Source organism: Cnephaeus nilssonii (genome assembly GCF_951640355.1).
Source record: "Cnephaeus nilssonii genome assembly, chromosome: 19".
NCBI classification, from domain to species: Eukaryota; Metazoa; Chordata; class Mammalia; order Chiroptera; family Vespertilionidae; genus Cnephaeus; species Cnephaeus nilssonii.
Window position 1 is genome coordinate 18,508,618 of NC_137090.1, and position 20,370 is coordinate 18,528,987.

General features: G+C 39.0%; 1 protein-coding gene across 3 annotated transcripts in view; it reads right to left on the reverse strand.

Moving 5' to 3' along the window:
- Positions 1-20,370, reverse strand: part of CEP95 (centrosomal protein 95) — a 39,557-nt gene that overhangs the window by 3,948 nt on the left and 15,239 nt on the right. For 2 of the 3 annotated variants that reach the window (XM_079797911.1, XM_079797913.1), the window contains 13 exons: positions 14,740-14,871; positions 12,908-13,101; positions 11,272-11,384; positions 10,970-11,099; positions 9,941-10,091; positions 7,877-8,016; positions 6,130-6,216; positions 5,030-5,159; positions 4,032-4,201; positions 3,849-3,923; positions 2,597-2,749; positions 554-700; positions 197-268 (listed from right to left, as the gene is read on the reverse strand). In XM_079797911.1, the coding sequence (XP_079654037.1) occupies positions 197-268; positions 554-700; positions 2,597-2,749; positions 3,849-3,923; positions 4,032-4,201; positions 5,030-5,159; positions 6,130-6,216; positions 7,877-8,016; positions 9,941-10,091; positions 10,970-11,099; positions 11,272-11,384; positions 12,908-13,101; positions 14,740-14,871 (1,694 nt within the window). The remainder of the gene's footprint in view (positions 1-196; positions 269-553; positions 701-2,596; positions 2,750-3,848; positions 3,924-4,031; positions 4,202-5,029; positions 5,160-6,129; positions 6,217-7,876; positions 8,017-9,940; positions 10,092-10,969; positions 11,100-11,271; positions 11,385-12,907; positions 13,102-14,739; positions 14,872-20,370) is intronic. The other variant, XM_079797912.1, reaches the window with a different exon arrangement.

The window sequence follows — 20,370 nt, forward strand, 5'->3', positions numbered from 1 at the left end:
GATCAAGCTCCTGCAATAATTTTAATAATTTAATATATAGAGGCCTTAGTAGGTAAAGTTGAAATCACAGGATAAATGTTTTGGACCATAGATGAACCTTCTTACTAGTATTATCTCCGTTCCCCTTAAGGTGTAATATAATTGGTTTTTTTACTTCTTAAAAATGTAAATAAATTTCTATCCTGTTAATCATTACCTGGGCCTGGGATTTTTCTCTGGCTTTGAGTTCTTGATGTTCCTGTGATATGGCTTCTGCCAGCAATGAAAACTGTTTACAGGGAAGAAAAAAAAATCAAATATTTTATTTGTAGTCTAAATGTAACAGTTCTATATTTTTATTTTAATAGAAATAGGGCAATACAGAACCTGTACTTTAGTTAAGCACTAACTTATTTAGTCTTAAATTTCAATCTTGAAAATGGGATAGTCTAACCTGTATAGTCACAAGTTCTGAATTAATGTGTAGAGCTACTGTTCAGCAGACTGAGCTGACTTTTGACAGGGTGGTCAGTACTAAGCACATGAGAATGTAAGCAGGCAGCAGTAAGCCCACCTGGTCTTTATAGTAGTTCTCCATCGAGTACAGTTCATTCTGGTGCTGTCTCTTTTGTTCATCTCGCTTTTCTTTGGCATAGTTTCTTAGGTCTCGTAATCTTTGCTTTTGAATTTGTAAGCCTTCTTCAAACAGTTTCTTAAATATCTGTAAGTTATTTAATTAGAAAAATTAAGTTATGCTGAACTTTTCATGGAGGAATATAATCATTTTACCCAAATGGAGGTATATACTCATTATATTTCACAAAGATTTTTAAAAATACATATTTTTATTAATTTCAGAGAGGAAGGGGGAGGTAGAGAGAGATAGAAACATCAATGACGAGAGAGAATCACTGATTGGCTGCCTCTTGCACACCTCCCACTGGGGATCAAGCCCGCAACCCAGGCATGTGCCCCCCGACCAGAATCAAACCGGGGACCCTTCAGTCCACAGGCTGACGCTCTATCCACCGAGCCAAACCAGCTAGGGCACAAAGATTTTTTTTTTTAAGTAACAGATTTGTTGAGTCAGTACACATACCATAAAGTTCACTTTCTGAAGATGTTTAATTCAGTAGGTTTTATTATATTCAGAGTTGTGCAACCATTAATTTCAGAATATTTTCATCACTACAAAAAGAAACCCTACTTCCCATTCTGCCCTCCCCAGGCAACCACTAATCTACTTTCTATGTCTATAGATTTGCCTATTTTGGGCATTTCATATAAATGGAATCATATACTATGTGACCTTTTGTATCTGGCTTCTTTCACTTAGCATGTCTTGTCTTCAAGGTTCATCTATATCGTAGCATGTATCAATGTGTCATTCCTTGTTATTGCCAAAGTTTATTATACTGTATGGATATCATTTTCTTTTATCCATTCATCAGCATAGCATTTGGGTTATTTCCTCGTTTTGGCTACTATAAATAGTGCTTCTGCAAACACCTGTGTGTAAGTTATCTGTGTAGACAGATACCTAGGAGTGAAATTGCTGAGTGATATGGTACGTCTATGTTAACCTTTTGAGGAACTCCCAGACTGTTCTAAAGTTATTGTACTATTTTATAGCCCCACCAGCACTGCATGAGGGTTCCATGTTCACATCCTTGCCAACACTTGTCTTTTTTATTTTAGCCATCTTAGTGGGTGTGCTGGTATCTCACTGTGGTTTTGATTTATATTTCCATTATGACTAATGATGTTTCAGCATCTTTTCCTGGAGCCCAAAGATTCTTTATTGCTTTCAGAAAAGATATCTAAAGCAGCCATGTATATAGGGCAAAAACCCCAAAGCAGAAACAACTGTTGCATCTACTCTTGTGAATAACTGAGGGTGATGTTGATTAGCACATAACAGGCCACAGGAAAGCAAACTGTTCAATGGATTTGGATATGCCCACTTGTCCTCCAGTGATTAAAAGAATTCTTGATCAAGAACTGGTTCTTAGAGCCATGTATGCACTAGCCAGCCATATTACCTTACTCAAGTCACTTAACCTCTCAAAGCCTTCTTAGTATCTTCTAGAAATGAGGAAAATATATGTATGATCCACTTCAGAGTATTCAGCCCAGTTAACTATAATTACCTTAAAGTTTTACTTTAGGAATGAAATTTATTGCCAGTTTAGAATCTCAAATATTAAGCATTTCAGCCTGATTTGGATGAGACAGCAAATACTTTGTGGAAACATCTCAAAGCATATCTGCCCTGTGTCTTTTCCTGATTTTATGTGGAAACGGAGGCCATCTAATCACATCTTAAGTTCCTGTCTTTGATAATATGCTCCCAAGCCCCTAAAGCCGTTTTATGGGAGAAGTACCTGTGTGCAGTAAGTCAGAGGGAATTCGGATGAGGGCAGTGGAGACTGAGAAGAGACTGGGATAATAATATGAGGTATGGTCAAGTCTGAACTCTCACAGCCAGCATTTTAGGACTTGTATTTGAATTTTGGATTCAAACTGGGACAAGAGTTACAAACAAAGAAGGTGGTCCTGAAAGGTAACAGACAAAATTCACCTTCTTAACAGGGTTAGCTAGAAAAGCCATATTTACCAATTCTTCTCGTGTCCTCATTCTCATCATTTTTGCACGCAACTGAACTCGATAATCATCATAATATTTTCGGGCTCGAACAATCTGCTGTCGACTTTCTTTTATTTTTGATTGGGTCAACTTCTGCCTATGAATGCGGTCCTTGAAGTCTTGCTGGGAAAGGGAAAGAGAAACAGAAGTAAGGATAAGAGGAATACAGACTCCAGCATTCTCATCTGTCCCACTCCCCACCAGTGTCTTCCAGCAGTCAGCCGGGTATGGAGGACCAGTGGCCTACTGCCTGGGCACAGAGTGTGAAAGACTCAGCCCCCAGATGTCCTCTAGCCTTTGGTGGTTCATCGCCTCAGTCCTAAGAGCTGCCCCAATGAGCCCCCTCTGCTGCAGAGAGCAGCAGAGACCTGGTGGAGCTGAGGATCTCATCTCCCCATTCCACACCACATGCCAGCTTAGGAGTAGAAAAATGGCTCTCTTTCAAGCAAAATTTGAGTTACCAAGAGTATTTACATCAATACTAAGGAAATTAAGCACTATCTTCTTACAAAGTAGTGAGGATGAAATGAGGTCATGTACATAAACCCTCTAACTAGGTGTTCAGATATCTATTTCCTTTCCCTCATATCAAAGTACCAAATGCAGTTCCTCAGATGGCTTCCCCTTCTTTGGAAATGTTTGGGATTATGGTTCTCATTGCTTATCTCTACATTCAGCCAATCGTTTTTAAATCTCTTTCTTTGGCATATTGTCTCTGACCTCTGTCCTTTCCCTTCATTATTCTCAACAGAGGATAACGTGCTGTGTATGATTTTCTATCCAAATTATAATGGAGGCTGGTAAACTACTTCATCTCTACCTGGGACCTGGGAGAGGACTAAAGCACTAGTTACAACCACATGGTACCTCAAAGGGGCCATGAAGATAGAAACAGACCTGGATTAAAATCTCAACCTTGCTCCTTACTGATTATGGTGGGATCCAGGGCAAGTTAACATCTCAAAGCCTTGGGTTTTTCATTTCAGATATAAAGCAGATATAAAGAAAATGTGTCCATCTTGTTTCAATAAAGACTAAGTAAAACTGTGTGCTAAAAAGCACCTAACAACTTCCCCCTCATCAGTTTTGGTTCAAGTCCCAGATGCTTCCACAGGCAAGTGTTCAAGGTAACAATCTGTGGGGCTACTGCCCAGCTGGTACAAGTAAAAGTAATTAATACAAGTTATAAATTCAAAGTTATACCAACTTGCTCTTGACATACCAATCTCTTGTTATGTTCATATTCTTTCTTGACAAGTGCAGTAAGCAGGTCATGCCTTCTTAAGGCTTCTTCTATCTTTAAGTGGGACAACAGGGAAGGAGGTTAATAATTCTGTTCATTAAAATTTCAGGGATAAGTTCTTTCCCTTTTTGATTATTCCTACGCTTAAAATTGACAGCTTACTTCATCCTGGAGTTTCTTCTTTGATCGATCTTCTCTATATGCATCTTTTTTGAGCTGTTCAACCTGTGCAATTTGCTGTTTCCACATTTTGCTTAGTGTTTGGCCAGAAACATAGAGAAATGGAAACTGCTCAAGCATCAGGGGCAGGAGACTGTGTTCATTTACTTTCACTGCAAGGAAAAAAAAAAAAAAGCTCTTACTCTGAGAGAGCTGCTGACAGCTTTTAATAAGAACTCTCATCCCACCTTCCTGATAGATCAAAGCTTACCTAAGTGATGTGGTTCTGATCCTGAAAAGAACAATTCTAAAAGTATGTTATTACTTTTGCATCCCTGCTCAGAGTGAGCCAACTACTAGTACAAATGAAAATAAGCTCAACAGTTCTGATTGATGACAAGCTGGTCTTGTGAAGTCCTTCCTAACTGCTCAGCTGACTCGGCTGCCTTGGGTGGATGCTGTGTGTGTGGTCACACAGACTCCTCAGCCCTACTGGTTGGCAAAGTGTGTGTCTGATGGGATGTAGTTAGAAGGCCAGCCGTCTTTGAAACCGCACCTTGGCATTTCATATGACCTCATTTTCCTTGTAACAGGACTCTAGTACTCACTGGCACCAACTGTCAGTATAACAGGAGCTGGACAGGTCATCTGCTTGCTTTGGCGCATCCCTCTGATTCTACCAACTTCCCAGAAACAAAGAAAAGGCAGCCAGCATAAATGAGCAGAGTAAAGCAAAAGCCGGAGCAGCAGGTAGTGAGTGGCCCTAGCATTCCTTTGGTGGCAAGATATAAGCCTCCCTAAGATATTATTGATGAGTTTTAAATAAATACCTCATTGAAGAGTTTTATCTTTTTACAGAAATCTAGTGCATGGCAGTGACAAAAGAGGTAACTTTCTGCAACTAACTTGTGGATGTCAGTTTTCAGTGCATGTCCTTGGGATGTAGCACACACTTTTAAAGGGTGCCAGTTTTGCACAAAGTACAATTTTGTGGTTCTTACTTGGAACTACTTTATTTGCTTTTGGCAAGCCACCTCTTGGACTTGGAGTTGTGGTGTTTCTCGAGTAAATCTTCCAGGGTTGACTACGTTTTGGAGTTCTTTTATGACCACCTTCTCTGTATATTTTTTCCTTAAAAGCAGATATAAAACAGAAGTAAGACAGAAGTCTAATAATTTGTTAATACATCATCTTAAATATTACATATTGACAAAAATAGCTAACTAATCCCGAACCAAATCATCTTACTTTAGATTTCTAAAATCTGGTTTTTATCTACTCTAAGTAAAAAGAATCTCTGACTTTTGGCACCCTCTGGAATTTGAAAAAGGACTGAATTTTTTTTTTTAAATTTCATAGTTGCCATATTCCTACACCCTAAATACAACTAATAATGTTTTGGTGTGCTTGTTTCTTTTTAAATCTACATGGAAAAAGTTGTCAAAGTTCCCAATGTTTAGTTGTATCCTCTTTTATTTATGAACTCTTTAGCATAAGCATTTTTTCCATGCTTTCAGTTTCTGTAGCCATCCTTTTGAAAGGCAATGGAAACTGATGCTTTGGGTTTCTTCCTACCAGGTATGTAACAACTGAGATTTCCTGTCTTCTCTCACGTCCCTTTAACTTGTTAGCCTAGACCCGTGGTCGGCAAACTGCGGCTCACGAGCCACATGCGGCTCTTTGGCCACTTGAGTGTGGCTCTTCCACAAAATACCACGGCCTGGGCGAGTCTATTTTGAAGAAGTGGCGTTAGAAGAAGTTTAAGTTTAAAAAATTTGGCTCTCAAAAGAAATTTCAATTGTTGTATGTTGAGATTTGGCTCTGTTGACTAATGAGTTTGCCGACCACTGGCCTAGACTATCTATTAAACCTCTGGGCAGGAAGGAAAAATGCTCGTGTTCTTTGGTATAATGTATTGCTATTTTCAGCAACTTGGATACCCTATAAGTAAGAGAAAAATCCCACATCATGAAATGAAATCCCGCCTTTTTCTAAGGAGCTAATGCCCTGCTGATTCTTTTTCAGATTAAAAAGTTCATCTCTCTGTACTTTCCACTGATCTGATCAAATGGCATTTATTACAGTAGAGACTTTTACCCACTGTTTCCTCCTCATTTGTTTCTGGAGGTCCAATATTCTCTTGAACTTTATTTCTTCTTAGTTCCCTTTCAAATGCCTCAGTTAGTGCCTACACAGGAAAAGGCCATATAACATTTAGTTATAAAAAACATACAAATGAAAATGAAGGAAGAAAATCCATCTAAGATCCTGCCAATGTATTCACTTTTTTAAAAAGTACCTTTCAGGCTCTGTATCACAAATATACATTATTTAATAGACATGTACTTGAGACATAAAATAAAATTCTACATAATGTATTTTTTGTTCTCATAGTTCTTGAAATTATTTTGATACTCCCTTGAGTGGAATTTACATATTGAATTGAAGTTACATGCTATTGTAACACATCTCTATATATAAAAGCCTAAGCCAGCAATCGCCAACTGGTGGTCCGCGGACCACTGGTGGTCCATGAGGTCCGAAAGGTTGGCGACCGCTGGCCTAAGCAACCGTTATGACTGGACGGTAGCTATGATGTGCACTGACCACCAGGGGGCAGATACTCAGTGCAGGAGCTGCCCCCTGGTGGTCAGTGCACTCCCACAGCCAACCTCCACCTTCCATGATCCCTCCCTCAGCCGGCCCGCCCCCATCGGCCCTGACTGGGACTGGGCAAGATGGCCCCGATTGTTGGCCAGGCTGAGGGACCCCACCTGTGCATGAATTCGTGCATCGGTGCAGTCCCTAGGCCTGGCCTGCGATCGAAGCGTGAATGTCTGGCGTGGAAAGGCAGGTCCCAGCCAATCTCTGGGCCCTGGGCAGCACCTGGGTCTCTGGGCCCCCACACGCCCTTCTCCACCTGAGTCACAGTGCCCAAGTCCCCATGGGGCGGGCAGCGCACTCTCTCCCAGCCAGCCTTGCAGACCGGCTCCTGCATGAACCCATGGGAAGCCCAACGAGTCCCTGCGGTTCTGGCGGCTGCGGCCCGGCTCAGCCGAAAGAGGCCACACGGGTGTGGGAAGGGCTCCTTGCAGGCACCTGGCACCTGAGCCCTGGCGTCCCGGGGGAAGTTAGCAGGGGGAATGAGAGTGAGCTCAGTGGACACCCCACATTCTCACTGCACCTCTATCCCCGTCACCTCCACCCCCAGGTAGCCGGCGAGAGGTCGCAGTGCATCACCAACTCCTGCCATTTTCCACGCTGTCCCCTGGTGGTCGGCACATGTCATAGCAAGCAGTTAAACTCCCGGTCTCCTGGGTGAATAACCACCCGAGGGCACAATTTGCATATTAGGTTTTCATTATATAGGATACTATAAAAAACAACTTAAGTGTTCTAAATTTATATTACATTTCAAAATCCCTATTCCATAACAGAAAGTCTTCCTTAGTAATCATACATTCTCCTTGTTGAATCCTAACCATCTCCTCTCATTCCTGTCTTGCTTACTGTCATCCTATCTGTACCGCAAGTGGCCTGTCACATTTAATCTACCTCAAATTCTGTTAATGTCTAAAGCTCTCTCTGAAACTATCAACTCTTTCTTAATTTCCTTCAGTACTGGTCTATATCTGACAAGGTTAGTCTTCTTAAAATTTTGTGAGTACAAGTTTTATGCTCCCTGATGGGGGACATAAAAGCCATGTCACATAATTTCCTATCATCTACTTAGCTCAATAATATTAAATGCATTTTAGCCTTTAACCAACAGCATGTTCATTATTGCATTTGGCTGAGGGTGAATGATACTGCCTGCTGTCCAATGGTAGTCAAGAGATGGAATGTACCTTAGCTTGGAATTGGCGGGTATCTGTTTCTTTTGGCTTTCTCTGCTTTTTTCTTTCCATATGGAACTGTTTGTTTTTGTTAACTGGAGATGGAGAGCGCGAATGAGATCTGTAGGGTGGCTTTCTAGGCATGGTAAGTGCTATAACACAGAAGAGACATATAAACACAGGGTTAAAAGGGTTCCTGTTCAAGATGGCAGTATAGGAGTGATGTCAGCATCATTGTGGAGTAGGAAGACCCCTATGTATCTACCCTTAAATTTACAACTAATCAGATATCTATAACCCAACAAAGGTTCCTCTGTTCAACACTACCACGCCTGAGAGATCCATACATTGGTACATCTGAAGGTGGGTGTATTAGATAGAATGTACTAGTATAGGGGAGGGGAGATGGGGTAAGGACAAGGATGATGCCTGCAGATGCAGTTCCCTGCTGCTGTGGCTAGACCAATGGCTCCAGCTAACACAACAGTGGTGGCGGTGGTGTAGTAGGGGTGCAGCCCACACATTACAGCCTGGCAGAGGGTAAGAGGGGCAGAAGCAGTGTCTGCACCTGAGAATATGCTCCCTCCCCTGACTGCAGTGGGCTGTGCAGCAGCAGTGGAGACATGTCTACAGCCTCTTGGCTATAGCACAGTGGCACCAGCAGCCACAGGGAACCAGGTAGCAGTGTAGCAGGCTCGAAAATCCAGCCTATCCCCACATGTCACATCTCCCCACCATGAAGGTGATGTCTGGAGATCCAGGTGACTAATACACAGCAGGGACACACACCCAGTCATCCAGGTGGAGACTCCTACAACCCCCCCCCCCCCACCCCACCCCCACCAACCACAATCCCAGAGGTGCAAAGTAGCACAGGTAAGAGAAAACAAAAACTTGTGCTATAGCACCACCTACTGGGGGGAAAAAGAAAGACCTAATTATCAACCTGCTGGATTGTTAAAATCAAGACTATACCTAAATAAAGGTGTTCACTACTTCAAATATGCCAACAGAGGAATAACCCATCAAGTACCATGAATAACCAAGGTCACAGGTAACAGAAAACGGCAAAACTCCAGAAACCACAGTGATGGAACATTGTCATCTAAATGAGAGAATTCAAGGCAATGTGGATGCTAAGGACTTGGAGCCACAGTGCTGGGGGTTGGTTTGTTTGCTACTTTCAAACATGTAGTAATGTAAAAGATATCTATACCCCCACGTGAAAAGTAGTAGTATTACAACAGTCAAGACATGGAAACAACCTAAGTGTCCACTAACAGATAAATGGATAAAGAATGCATATAAACGCAATGCAATATTATTCAACCATAAAAGAAGAAGGAAATCCTGCCATTGTGGCAACATAGACAGGCATTGAGGGTATTATGCTGAATGAATTATGTCAGACAAAAAAAGATAAATGGTGTATTTTCTCACTCATATGTAGAACCTAAAAAAAACCCCACTCAGATACAGAGAACAGATTTGCGGGTGTCAAAGGTGTAGGGGTTAGGAGTGGGCGAAATGTGTGGAGGTGGACAAAAGGTACAAACTTCCTGTTCTAAGTTCTGGAGATGTAATGTTCTTCATGGAGACTTTAGTTAAAAATACTGTATTGCATATTTGAAAGTTGCTAAGAGATTAGATCTTAACGGTTATATGTTAACTAAAGTTGTGGGATCATTTTGCAGTAGATACACATATCAAATCATCATGATGTACACCTTAAATTAATACAATGATATATGTCAATTATATCTCAATAAAACTGCAAAGAAAAAATAAAAACAGGAATAAGAAAAAAATATGCTAATTTTGAGGGGTTTCTTTGAGGGAAGGAAAAAGAATGGACTGTGGGAAGGACAGATAAGATATCAACACAAAGGTGTAAAGTAAATATAACTATTAACATCTGCTACTTCTAGATGGTGAAGATACAGGTATTTGATATTATTTTTTATCCTTTTTATATTTATGAACTATTTAAGATGAGAAAGACAGTCATTATAAACACATAGAAGTGCCTATGTGGTTCCCTAGCCTGTCCTCATCCTGCCCCTCTGGGATAGGTACCTGGCTTTCGCTTCTTCGGCCCATGCTCTATGATGCCGTCACTGTGCTGTGACAGTATCTCATCATTTGCACTCTTCACCTCTTCATTTCCAGTATCTTCTTTGTGGTGAGTCTTTTCTTTAATTCGATCACCCAGGGCACTTTTTAACATCTACCAATGAAATTCAACATCTTTTCATTGATTTTAGCAGAAAGCAAGTTGGAAGGACAGGACAGATGTAACCTTTAGAAAGCTTCCCCTGATAATTAGGCACTAATAACAAGTTTTCAGATGTTTATGCATGTTTAATTTCTAAAGAGTGTACACCAGTGCTATGGACTATTCAGTTTCAATAAACATTAGAGTAATTCAATAAGGATTTAATACATTTATTCAGTGATAACCCCAAACTATTATATTGTATTTTGTGAGAATCAGAGATCTATATAATTTTAGTGACAAAAGGAAACTATATTATAGATGTATCAAAAGATAAATGATTTAGCTCAGCCAGTGTGGCTCCGTGGTTGAGTGTGGAGCTATGAACCAGGTCATGCACAGTTCAATTCCTGGTCAGGGCACATGCCCAGGTTGTGGGCTTGATCCCCATTTGGGGGGTGTGCAGGAGACAGCCAATCAATGGTTCTCTCTCATCACTGATGTTTCTATCTCTCTTTCCCTCTCCCTTTCTGACATCAATACAAATATATTTTATAAGTACCACGCTAACCGATTGCGCCACTGGAGCTCCTACAAATATATTTTAAAACAAACAAAAAAGATAAATGACTATGTAATCACTTACGTTAAGTGATTTGTTTTCATCAGAATTCAATAAAAATTTGGGTAAGTCTGTACCAAATTTGGTTATATCACGAAAGGCTATATTGTTTTTCATCCTATGTTCTATCTTATTTAAGGAACATTTTCACAGCAACTAAAACACAAGTAGCTTTCTGTTTTTTTAGCTTAGCGTTCACTTTCAATTATAAAATGATTTAATGATCACTAACTATGGCAATATCAATATAGATAAAAACAAGACTTGCCCAATCTAGTTCAGAGAGCCGTTGAGAGAGTTTCTCTGATACTGCGTGTAATTCTTGTCCTGTTAACCTATCTTCTGGCTTCTGGGAGAAAGGAGAATCCCAGGATGAGACTGCAGCTCTGTTTTCATATCTGTAATAAAAATGGCCATGTGATATTTAGGTAGCCAACTGTACATTACTTAGTTTAAAATGTGCTTTAACAAGTATTTCATACTGGTCTTCACAGCTAAATTTGGAGAGAATACCCCTAACTTCAAATCCCTTTACCAGATTGTAAACAATGAAGCCAGCAGTAATGTTACCTTTTTCCTTTAGGAAGCTTCCTTGTCCTAGGGCTCTGGACTTGAGTTGAGCGTGTTTCCTGTTTGCTATCTTCAGGCAACTTGGAAGTTAAGAAAACTCTATTATCTGGTTCCTATTAAAAACAAAAGAGAGTTGATTTGAAAAACTATAAGGAAGACACATAAAAATAACATTTTGAGTGTGGGGGAGGGGGAGGATCTGTTGCACAAAGCTAGGTCCCTTTATTCTCCATGTTTTCCTTTTTTTTAATAAAATAGAGAATTTGTCAAAATACTCTATGGATCCTCAATACTAAAAGAATGGAGCAATGTCTGTAAACTTGTACTTGGGAGAAAAAGCGTGGCTCAGGATGCCATTCAACTATAAAGGCAGGTGAGGTATTTGCAAATATGAAAATTCAGGGATTATGGGTAAACCTGAACAATGAAAAATGATCAAATCACAAGTGGAAAGTATTGAAGTCATTATCTTTCATATCAAGCAATCAATATAAATTGTCCAAAATTGAAACAGTTAAAGACAAAATCTCCTAAAATATGAATATAAATTCGTAACATTTTTAATTATTTCTTAACCTCAGAGGGAATCTTATGGAAAATATTTCTTGCGGTAAAGGAATATTTGATATTTAACAATGTCTTCAGTTTCACTTCAGTATCTTTTTCTTCTCTTGAAGTTAAATTTAATATTTTTTAGTAAATAACTATAATATTTTTTAAAACTTTAAAAATACTTTAAAAACTTAATTGAAGTTTAAGTGTCCTGCTCAACAATTACTTCAAAATGAATATTCCCACCTGCCACTCAGGTCAAGAAATAGAGTATTACCAGCAACTCATAAGTCCTTTCACCACTGCACCCCCCAAGCCTCTTCCAAATGCAATCATTGTCCTATAATTCCTTTTCTCTCTCTTTTCTTTCATCCACCATCCTATCTGAATAGATACATAGAATGTTTAAAATGATGGTCACCTAACGCTAATGATGCTCATTTTTTCTCTGTACTTTTTCTGCATTGTTTGACTTTTTCCAAAATGAGAATATATCATTATTTATAAATTTACTCTTTGCATATACTTGCCTGTTCTTATTTCTAGGAAGATAAAGGACAGGTTAACTCTATAAAAAATTTTTTTCTTTTAAAGAATAAGAGTGGAAGCAAATAGGCCAAGATATTAATAGTAGTTCATGCTGAATAAAAGGTTATTTTTCACACTTTTTATACTTTTAAACATTTTATTTAATCAGGGACATACAATGTGGGTTTTGAAGCCAGAATACCTGAGTTCAAATCCTGGCTCTACAATTGCTGTGTGACCTGGGACAAGATCAGCTTCTCAATGGGAAATAAAAATAGTGTCTACTCCCAGAGCTGAGAAGAGTAAATCATTCACTATTTGTAAAGTAACTAGAACTGTGCCTGGTACAAAGTAAATGTGTTGGCTCTTATTATTCCCCTTTTTACACATTCATCCTGCCCCTATATTCCTAAAGTAAGACCATTAGGAGTATGCAGTGGTAAAGTTTAAGAAGTACAGTGCTCTGATTAGTGTAATATCCTTGACTACTATTCTAGCAGAGGCTTCTTTAAATCTATAGACATCTAACCAATTGAAAGCAAGCTTTTTTACTTACCACAGAAAATTCTGTGCCCTCTCCAATAGAATTCATGGCAGGGGAGCAGTGACTTGAATGCAAGTATTCTTTTCCTATTGGGTAGGGTGCACGAGGCTCTGAAGGCTGATAAGGTGGATGTAAAGGAATAGCTGATTGGATAGGCTCTCCTAGCTTCCTAGCACTTGGAGTCATATCCACAGAAGGAATTTCTGCTAGTTGGATGAATTTAAGTGGACATTAAAATGAAATTCTAAGAAATAAATCATCTTATATATACATATACCTATATAAACATGTTCAAAATACTACTTAGAAATATATTTTAACTTGATTTTTTTAAAAAAGCACACAAAAAAACAAATCAGGGACTCATTCTCAGTAAACAAGTAGGGATCTAATTAAATTAGGAAGAATGTAATTTTAATTATCATAAAAGTTTCCTGAGAAGTTATTTAAAAGCAATGAAAAACCTACTAAAAACCCTAAATGGCTTGAAGAATAATTATATAATTATGGTTGTCCACATGTTATAAAGGCAGTCAATAACAATGGTTTTATGTAATACTAACCACATGAAAATCCCAGATATAACAATAAGAAACAATATTTTTCAAGTTACTACATTTTGTCATTCACGAATAATTTGAAGACTACCACTTGATAAACTAATATATCAGGGACTCTTATTGTCTTAAAGTCTTTGAGAAGAGAGGACTTAGGTAATAAAATAGGGGATGTAAAATGTATGCCCAAAGAACATCTTAAAAAGAAATCAGAGCTCATACTTAATAGCAAACATTCTCCTATATAATAAAAGGCTAATATGCAAATAGACCGAACGGCAGAACAACCGGTCACTATGATGTGCGCTGACCACCAAGGGGCATGTGTGGAAGATGGCGGGTGTCAGCTGCAGAGGGATGGTGGAGCAGATGAGCAGGAGCACCAGACCAAGGTGGGGCACCGGTCGCTGTCATTGGAGAGAACCTCTGGTGGTTACTGAAAATTCTTTGCTCCCGCATGCCGTGGTCCTGCCTGGTGCTTGCACCTGGCTGCTGGCGCCTGGCGCCGGTCCAGATCACTTGGTGCTGTCAGCGGGTGCGAGCGTTGGCTGGCGGCCCTGATTGCTCTGTGCCGTCAGCGGGTACGAGTGGGGCTGGCACCATCAGCACATGGGAGCGGCAGCAGTGGGACCAGGGCTGCCAGTAGAGAGGGGACTGGAGTCCACAGCAGGAGGGGCCGGGCAGCGGTGTGGAGGATGGGATGAGACCCACCCCTGTGCTCACTGCAGCCTCGCGGCCCACAGTTCCTTTCAAGGTGCATGAATTCGTGCACTGGGCCCCTAGTCCTATATAATAAAAGGCTAATATGCAAATCGACCAAACGGCAGAACGACCGGTTGCTATGATGCACACTGACCACCAAGGGGCAGACGCTCAATGCAGGAGCTGCCCCCTGGTGGTCAGTGTCCTCCCACGGGGGGATGGCCACTCAACCAGAGGCCGAGCTCATGGCTGGCGAGCGCAAGGGCAGTGGTGGGAGCCTTTCCCTCCTCTGTGGCAGTGCTAAGGATGTCCAACTGCCGAGCGGGCCTAAGCTGTCAGCTGGACATCCCCTGCGGGCTCCCAGACTGCAAGAGGGCACAGGCCGGGCTGAGGCACCCCCCGAGTGCACGATTTTTGTGCACTGGGCCTCTAGTTTACAAATAAGATCATGTAAAACTCAAAAAAACTGCGTAAAGTGTAGAGCAACAAAAGGAAAAGGGCTAACAGCAACAGCATTGTCCCAGGAACTAATTATTATCTCCAACACATAGAAATTGTCCAAGAACTAATAACATTGCTACTCACTGTCTTTAAGAAAGGATGTCTTACTCTTGGACAAAATACTGGGTGAGAGAGGGTTCAACACTTCTTCACCTGACTTAGAACATGGTACAGTTGAGGACTGTTCAGAATGCATTTTGTTAGGATCTTGGGTACCTAAAAAATATTAAAGGTAAATTTTTAAAATTGTGAATGTCATACTGAAACAAAAATTTTGTACCCAGAAGATAAAAATCTCAGGAATGACATAATAATAGAACTATGTTGGTGTGATTTTTCAAATTAACAATTATTTTTAATGACTGTCAGATAGCAAGATGTAGTTCTGTAGCCCAGAATCATGTATACAACTTGAAAGATAAGTTTTACAAACTAGTGTTTCATTAGTTTGCTTTAGAAAAATAGATGCCAGAGTTGTAGAAATGCTGACTGTTGTGTAGGTATAGCTCTGAGCTAGGAGTCTTGGATGATACCATAATCAAAGATTTATAGATCAAACAAATTATATTAAAATATTATTGCAATTGAGGGGATATCCACTTTGCTCCTTTATAAATCTACCATACACAAACTTTGCATAAATGAAATGGATTCATAACTTCTCCTCTCCTGACTTTTTAATCCCTTTTTCAATTTTTATTTTTAAAATTATTTAAATTTTTAATGTTGACATTATTGTAGTATCTCCTTTCCCCCCCCTTATTTGTTCCACTTATTTATGCATTCACTGGCTAATTCCTGTATGTGCCCTGACTGGGATTGAAGCCAAAACCTTGGTTCCAAGTTACTGAGCTACCCGGCCAGGGTCTCTGTGCATTTACAGGGGGGTGAGGGCATGAGTGGGGGAGTGGGGAGGATATGGGGTGATAAGGATACATATGTTATACCTTAATGCAGGCGTCCTCAAACTACGGCCCGCGGGCCACATGCGGGTGTTTTTGCCGTTTTGTTTTTTTACTTCAAAATAAGATATGTGCAGTGTGCATAGGAATTTGTTCATAGTTTTTTTTAAACTATAGTTCAGCCCTCCAACGGTCTGAGGGACAGTGAACTGGCCCCCTGTTTAAAAAGTTTGAGGACCCCTGCCTTAATCAATAAAGAAATTTAAAAAAAGTAAAGTTAAAAAATATATATATTTTTATTGATTTTAGAGAGGGAGAGAGACAGAAACATCAATGATGAGAGAGAATCATTGATTAACTGCCTCCTACATGCCCCTCACTGGGGATTAAGCCCGCCACCTGGGCATGTACCCTTGACCGGAAATGAACCCTGGACCCTTCAGTCTGCAGGCTGACGCTCTACCCACTGAGCCAAACCAGCTAGGGCTGTGCATTTTTAATATATATATATATTATATATATATTTATTGATTTCAGAGAGAAAGAGAGAAGGAGATAGAAACACCAATGATGAGAGAATCATTGATCGGCTGCCTCCTGCATGCTTCACATTTGGGATCGAGCCCACACATGGGCATGTGCCCTTGACCAGAATCAAACCTGGGACCTTTCAGTTCACAGGCTGATTGATGCTCTAAACATTGAGCCAAACCAACTAGGGCAGCTGTGCATTTTTTAATTGGAATTTTTTTGTTGTTAAGTTGTATTTTGAATTTTTTTTGTTAATATTTTGAATTTTTTTTGTTAATCCTCACCCAAGGATATTTTGAATTTTTTTTTGTTAATACTCACCAGAGGATATTTTTCCATTGATTTTTAGGGAGAGTGGAAGAGAGGGAAAGACAAAGAGAAACATCGATGTGAGAGACACACATCGATTGGTTGCCTTCTGCCCGAGCCACGACCAGGGCCCGGGCCAGGGAGGATCCTGCAACCAAGGTACATGCCCTTGACTGGAATCGAACCCGGACCCTTCGGTTGGCAACCCGACACTCTATCCACTGAGTTAAACTGGCTAGGGCTGTAAATTTTGAATATTAAATCTTATTGGATCTGCCATTGGTGAATATATTCTCATATTCAGTAGGTTATCTTTTCATTTTGAAGGTGGTTTCCTTTACTGTGCAAAAATTTTTTAGTTTGATGTAGTCTCAGTTTTTTTTCTTTTGTTTCCCTTGTTTAAGGAGATGTATACAAAAAAATATTACTAAGAGCAATATCAGAGTTACTGCTTGTTTTCTTCTAGGAGTTTTAGTTTCAGGTCTTACATTTAAGTCTTTAATTCATTTTGAGTTTATTCTGGTATATGGTGTAAGAAAGTGGTCTAGTTTCAGTTTTTGCATTATTTGTCCAGTTTTCCCAATGCCATTCATTCAAGACACTGTCATTGTATATTCTTGCCTCCTTTTTCATAGATTAATTGATGATATAGGTGTGGGTTTCTTTCTGGGCTCTTTATTATTCCATTGATCTATGTGTCTGTTTTTATATGAGTACTATGTTGTTATTATTATGGCCTCCTAGTATAGTTTGTTATCAGGTAGCATGATATGATACCTCCAACTTTTCTTTTTTTTTTTTTCCAACTTTTCTTTTTCAAGATTGCTGTGGTTATTCGAGGTCTTTAGTGGTTCCTTACAAATTTTAGGATTATTTGTTCTAGTACTGTGAAAAATGCCATTGGTATTTTGATAGGGATTGCAGTGAATCTATAGATTGCTTTGGGTAGTGTGGACATTTAAACAATTTTAATTCTTCCTATCCATGAGCATAGTATATCCTTCCTTTATTTGTATCTCCTTCAACAGATAGCAAGCAAAATCTTATAATTTTCTAAGTACAGGTCTTTAACCTTCTTGGTTGAATTTATTCCTAGGATTTTCATTTTGTTTGTTTTATACAATTATAAATGTGATTGTTTTCTCTCTCTGGTAGTTCGTTATTAGTATACAAAAATGCAACTAATGCTCTGGCCGGGTGGCTCAGTTGGTTGGGGCATCCTCCCATACACCAAAAGGTTGTGGTTTCGATCCCCAGTTTGGGTGTGTATAGGAGGCAACTCACCCATGTTTCTCTTTCACATTGATGTTTCTCTTTCTCTCGTCCTTCTTCCCTCTCCAAAAAAATCAATAAATATATCCTTGGGCAAGGATTAAAAAAAAAAAGCAACTGATTTCTGATTATTAATTTTGTAATATGCTACTTTACTGAATTCATTGATCAATTCTAATAGTTTTTTTTTGGAAATATTTAAGGTTCTCTAGATATAGTATCCTATCATCTACAAATAATGACAGTTTTACTTCTGTCTTTTTAGATACCTTTTATTTCTTTTTCTTGTCTGACTGCTGTGGCTAGGGCTTCCAATACAGTGTTCCTGATTGTAAGGAAAATGCTGTTAGCTTTTCACCATTGAGTATGATGTTAGCTTTGAGTTTGTCATACATGGCTCTTACAATATTGAGATATGTTCCCTCTATTCTCACTTTGCTGAGTTTTTAACACAAATGCTTTATATTGTCAAATGCTTAATCTGCATCTATTGATTTGATCATGATTTTTATCCTTTGTTTACATGGCATATCACTTTAATAGATGTATGGTATCACAAGAAAAAAATCCCATTTGATCACGGAATATGATCTTATTAACACATTGGGTTCAGTTTGCTGATATTTTGTTAGGGATTTTTGCATCTATGTTCCGTGATACTGTGATATATATACATTCATATTTTATAATGTCTTTATCTGGTTTGGGAATCAGAGTAATAGTGGCCTTGTAAAATGAGCTTGAGAGCCTTCACTCATTTTCAATTTTTTGGAATAGTTTGAGAAGGACAATGGTTAATAGTTTGAATGTTTGGTAAATTCACCTGTGAAACCATCTGGTTCAGAACTTTTGTTTGTTGGGAGTTTTTGATTACTGATTTGATTTTATTAGTAATCAGTCTGTTCAGATTTTGTTTCTTCTTGTTTTAATCTTAAAAAATGGAATGTTTCTAAAAATTTACCCATTTCTCCCAATAGTCCAATTTGTTGGCATATAACTAATTATTCTAGTATTTTCTTTTTTTAAAAAAATATTTTTATTGATTTCAGAGATGAAGGGAGGGAGATATAAATATTATCCATGAGAGAAAATTATGGATTGGCCGCCCCCTGCACGGCCCCTAGTGGAAATTGAGCCTGCGACCCAGGCATGTGCCCTTGACAGGAATGGAACCCGGGACTCTTCAGTCCATAGGTGGAAGCTCTATCCACTGAGCCAAACTGGCCAGGATATTCTAGTATTTTCTTACAATCCTTTGTATTTCTGTGCTGCCAGTTGTCACTTCTCTTGCATTTCAGATTTTATTTATTTGGGTCCTCTCTTTTTCTTGATGAGTCTGGTTAAAGGTTTTTTGTTTTTATCTTTTCAAATAATCAGCTCTTGGTTTTAGTGATTGTTTGTACTGTTGTTTTAGACTCTATTTTGTTTATTTTCACTATGATCTTTATTATTTCCTTCCTCCTCACTTTGGTTTTGTTTGCTCTCCTTTTTCTAGTTCCTTTAGGTGTAAGGAATTAAGATTGTTTATTTTAGATTTTTCTTGTTTCTTGAGGTAGCTCTGTATTACTATGAATTTCCCTCTCAGGACTGCTTTGGCTGCATCCCATAGATTTTTGGGTCATGCTTTCATGTCTCAAGGTATCTTTTGATGTTTTCCTCAATCTTATTGTTAACCCATTTATTTAGTAGCATGCTATTTTGCCTTCATCCATTTGTTTTTCAGTTTTCTTCTTGTAGCTGATTTCTAGTTTCATACCATTGTGGAGAAGATGCCTGATAGAATTTGAATTTTCTTAAATTGAGATTTGTTTTGTGGCTTAACATGTGGTCTATCCTGGGAAATGATCCATATGCATTTTAAAAGAATACATATTCTGCTGTTTTTGACTAAAATGTTCTAAAATTATCATTTAAATCTTTAAATCTATCTGTTCTAATGTGTATTTTAAGGCCAGTTTCCTGTTAATTTTCTGTTTAGATGATCTACTCATTGATTTCAACGTGATGTTAAAGTTTCCTATACTATAATGTATTACTGTTGATGTCTCCTTTCGTCTGTCAATATTTGCTTTATATATTTAGATGCTCTTATGTTGGGTGTGTAAATGTTTACAAGGATTATATCCCCTTATTGGATTGATCCCTTTATCATTATGAAATGTCCTTCTTTACTGAATGAGCGTGATATGGCTACTGTTCTTGGAACTTAACAGTTAATATAATAGAAAAACTCAAAGTTAATATGCAAAGTAAAAATGGTGTTACCACCAAGCCTGGTCAGTGTGGCTTAGTGGTTGAGCACCGACCCATGAACTGAGGTCTTGGTTTGATTCCTGATCAGGGCACCTGCTAGGGTTGTGGGCTTGATCCCCAGTAGGGAGCATACAGGAGGCAGACAATTAATGATTCTCTCTCATCATTTATGTTTCTATCTCTCTCTCCCTATCCCTTCCTCTCTCTCTAAAATCAATAAAAACACATTCAAAAAATTATAGCCCTAACCGGTTTGGCTCAGTGAATAGAGCATCGGCCTGCGGACTTAAGGGTCCCAGGCTCGATTCTGGTCAAGGGCACGTACCTTGGTTGAGGGCACATACCCAGTAGGGAGTGTTCAGGATGCAACTGATTGATGTTTCTAACTCTATATCCCTCTCCCTTCCTCTCTGTAAAAAAATCAATAAAGTATATTTTTAAAGGAGAA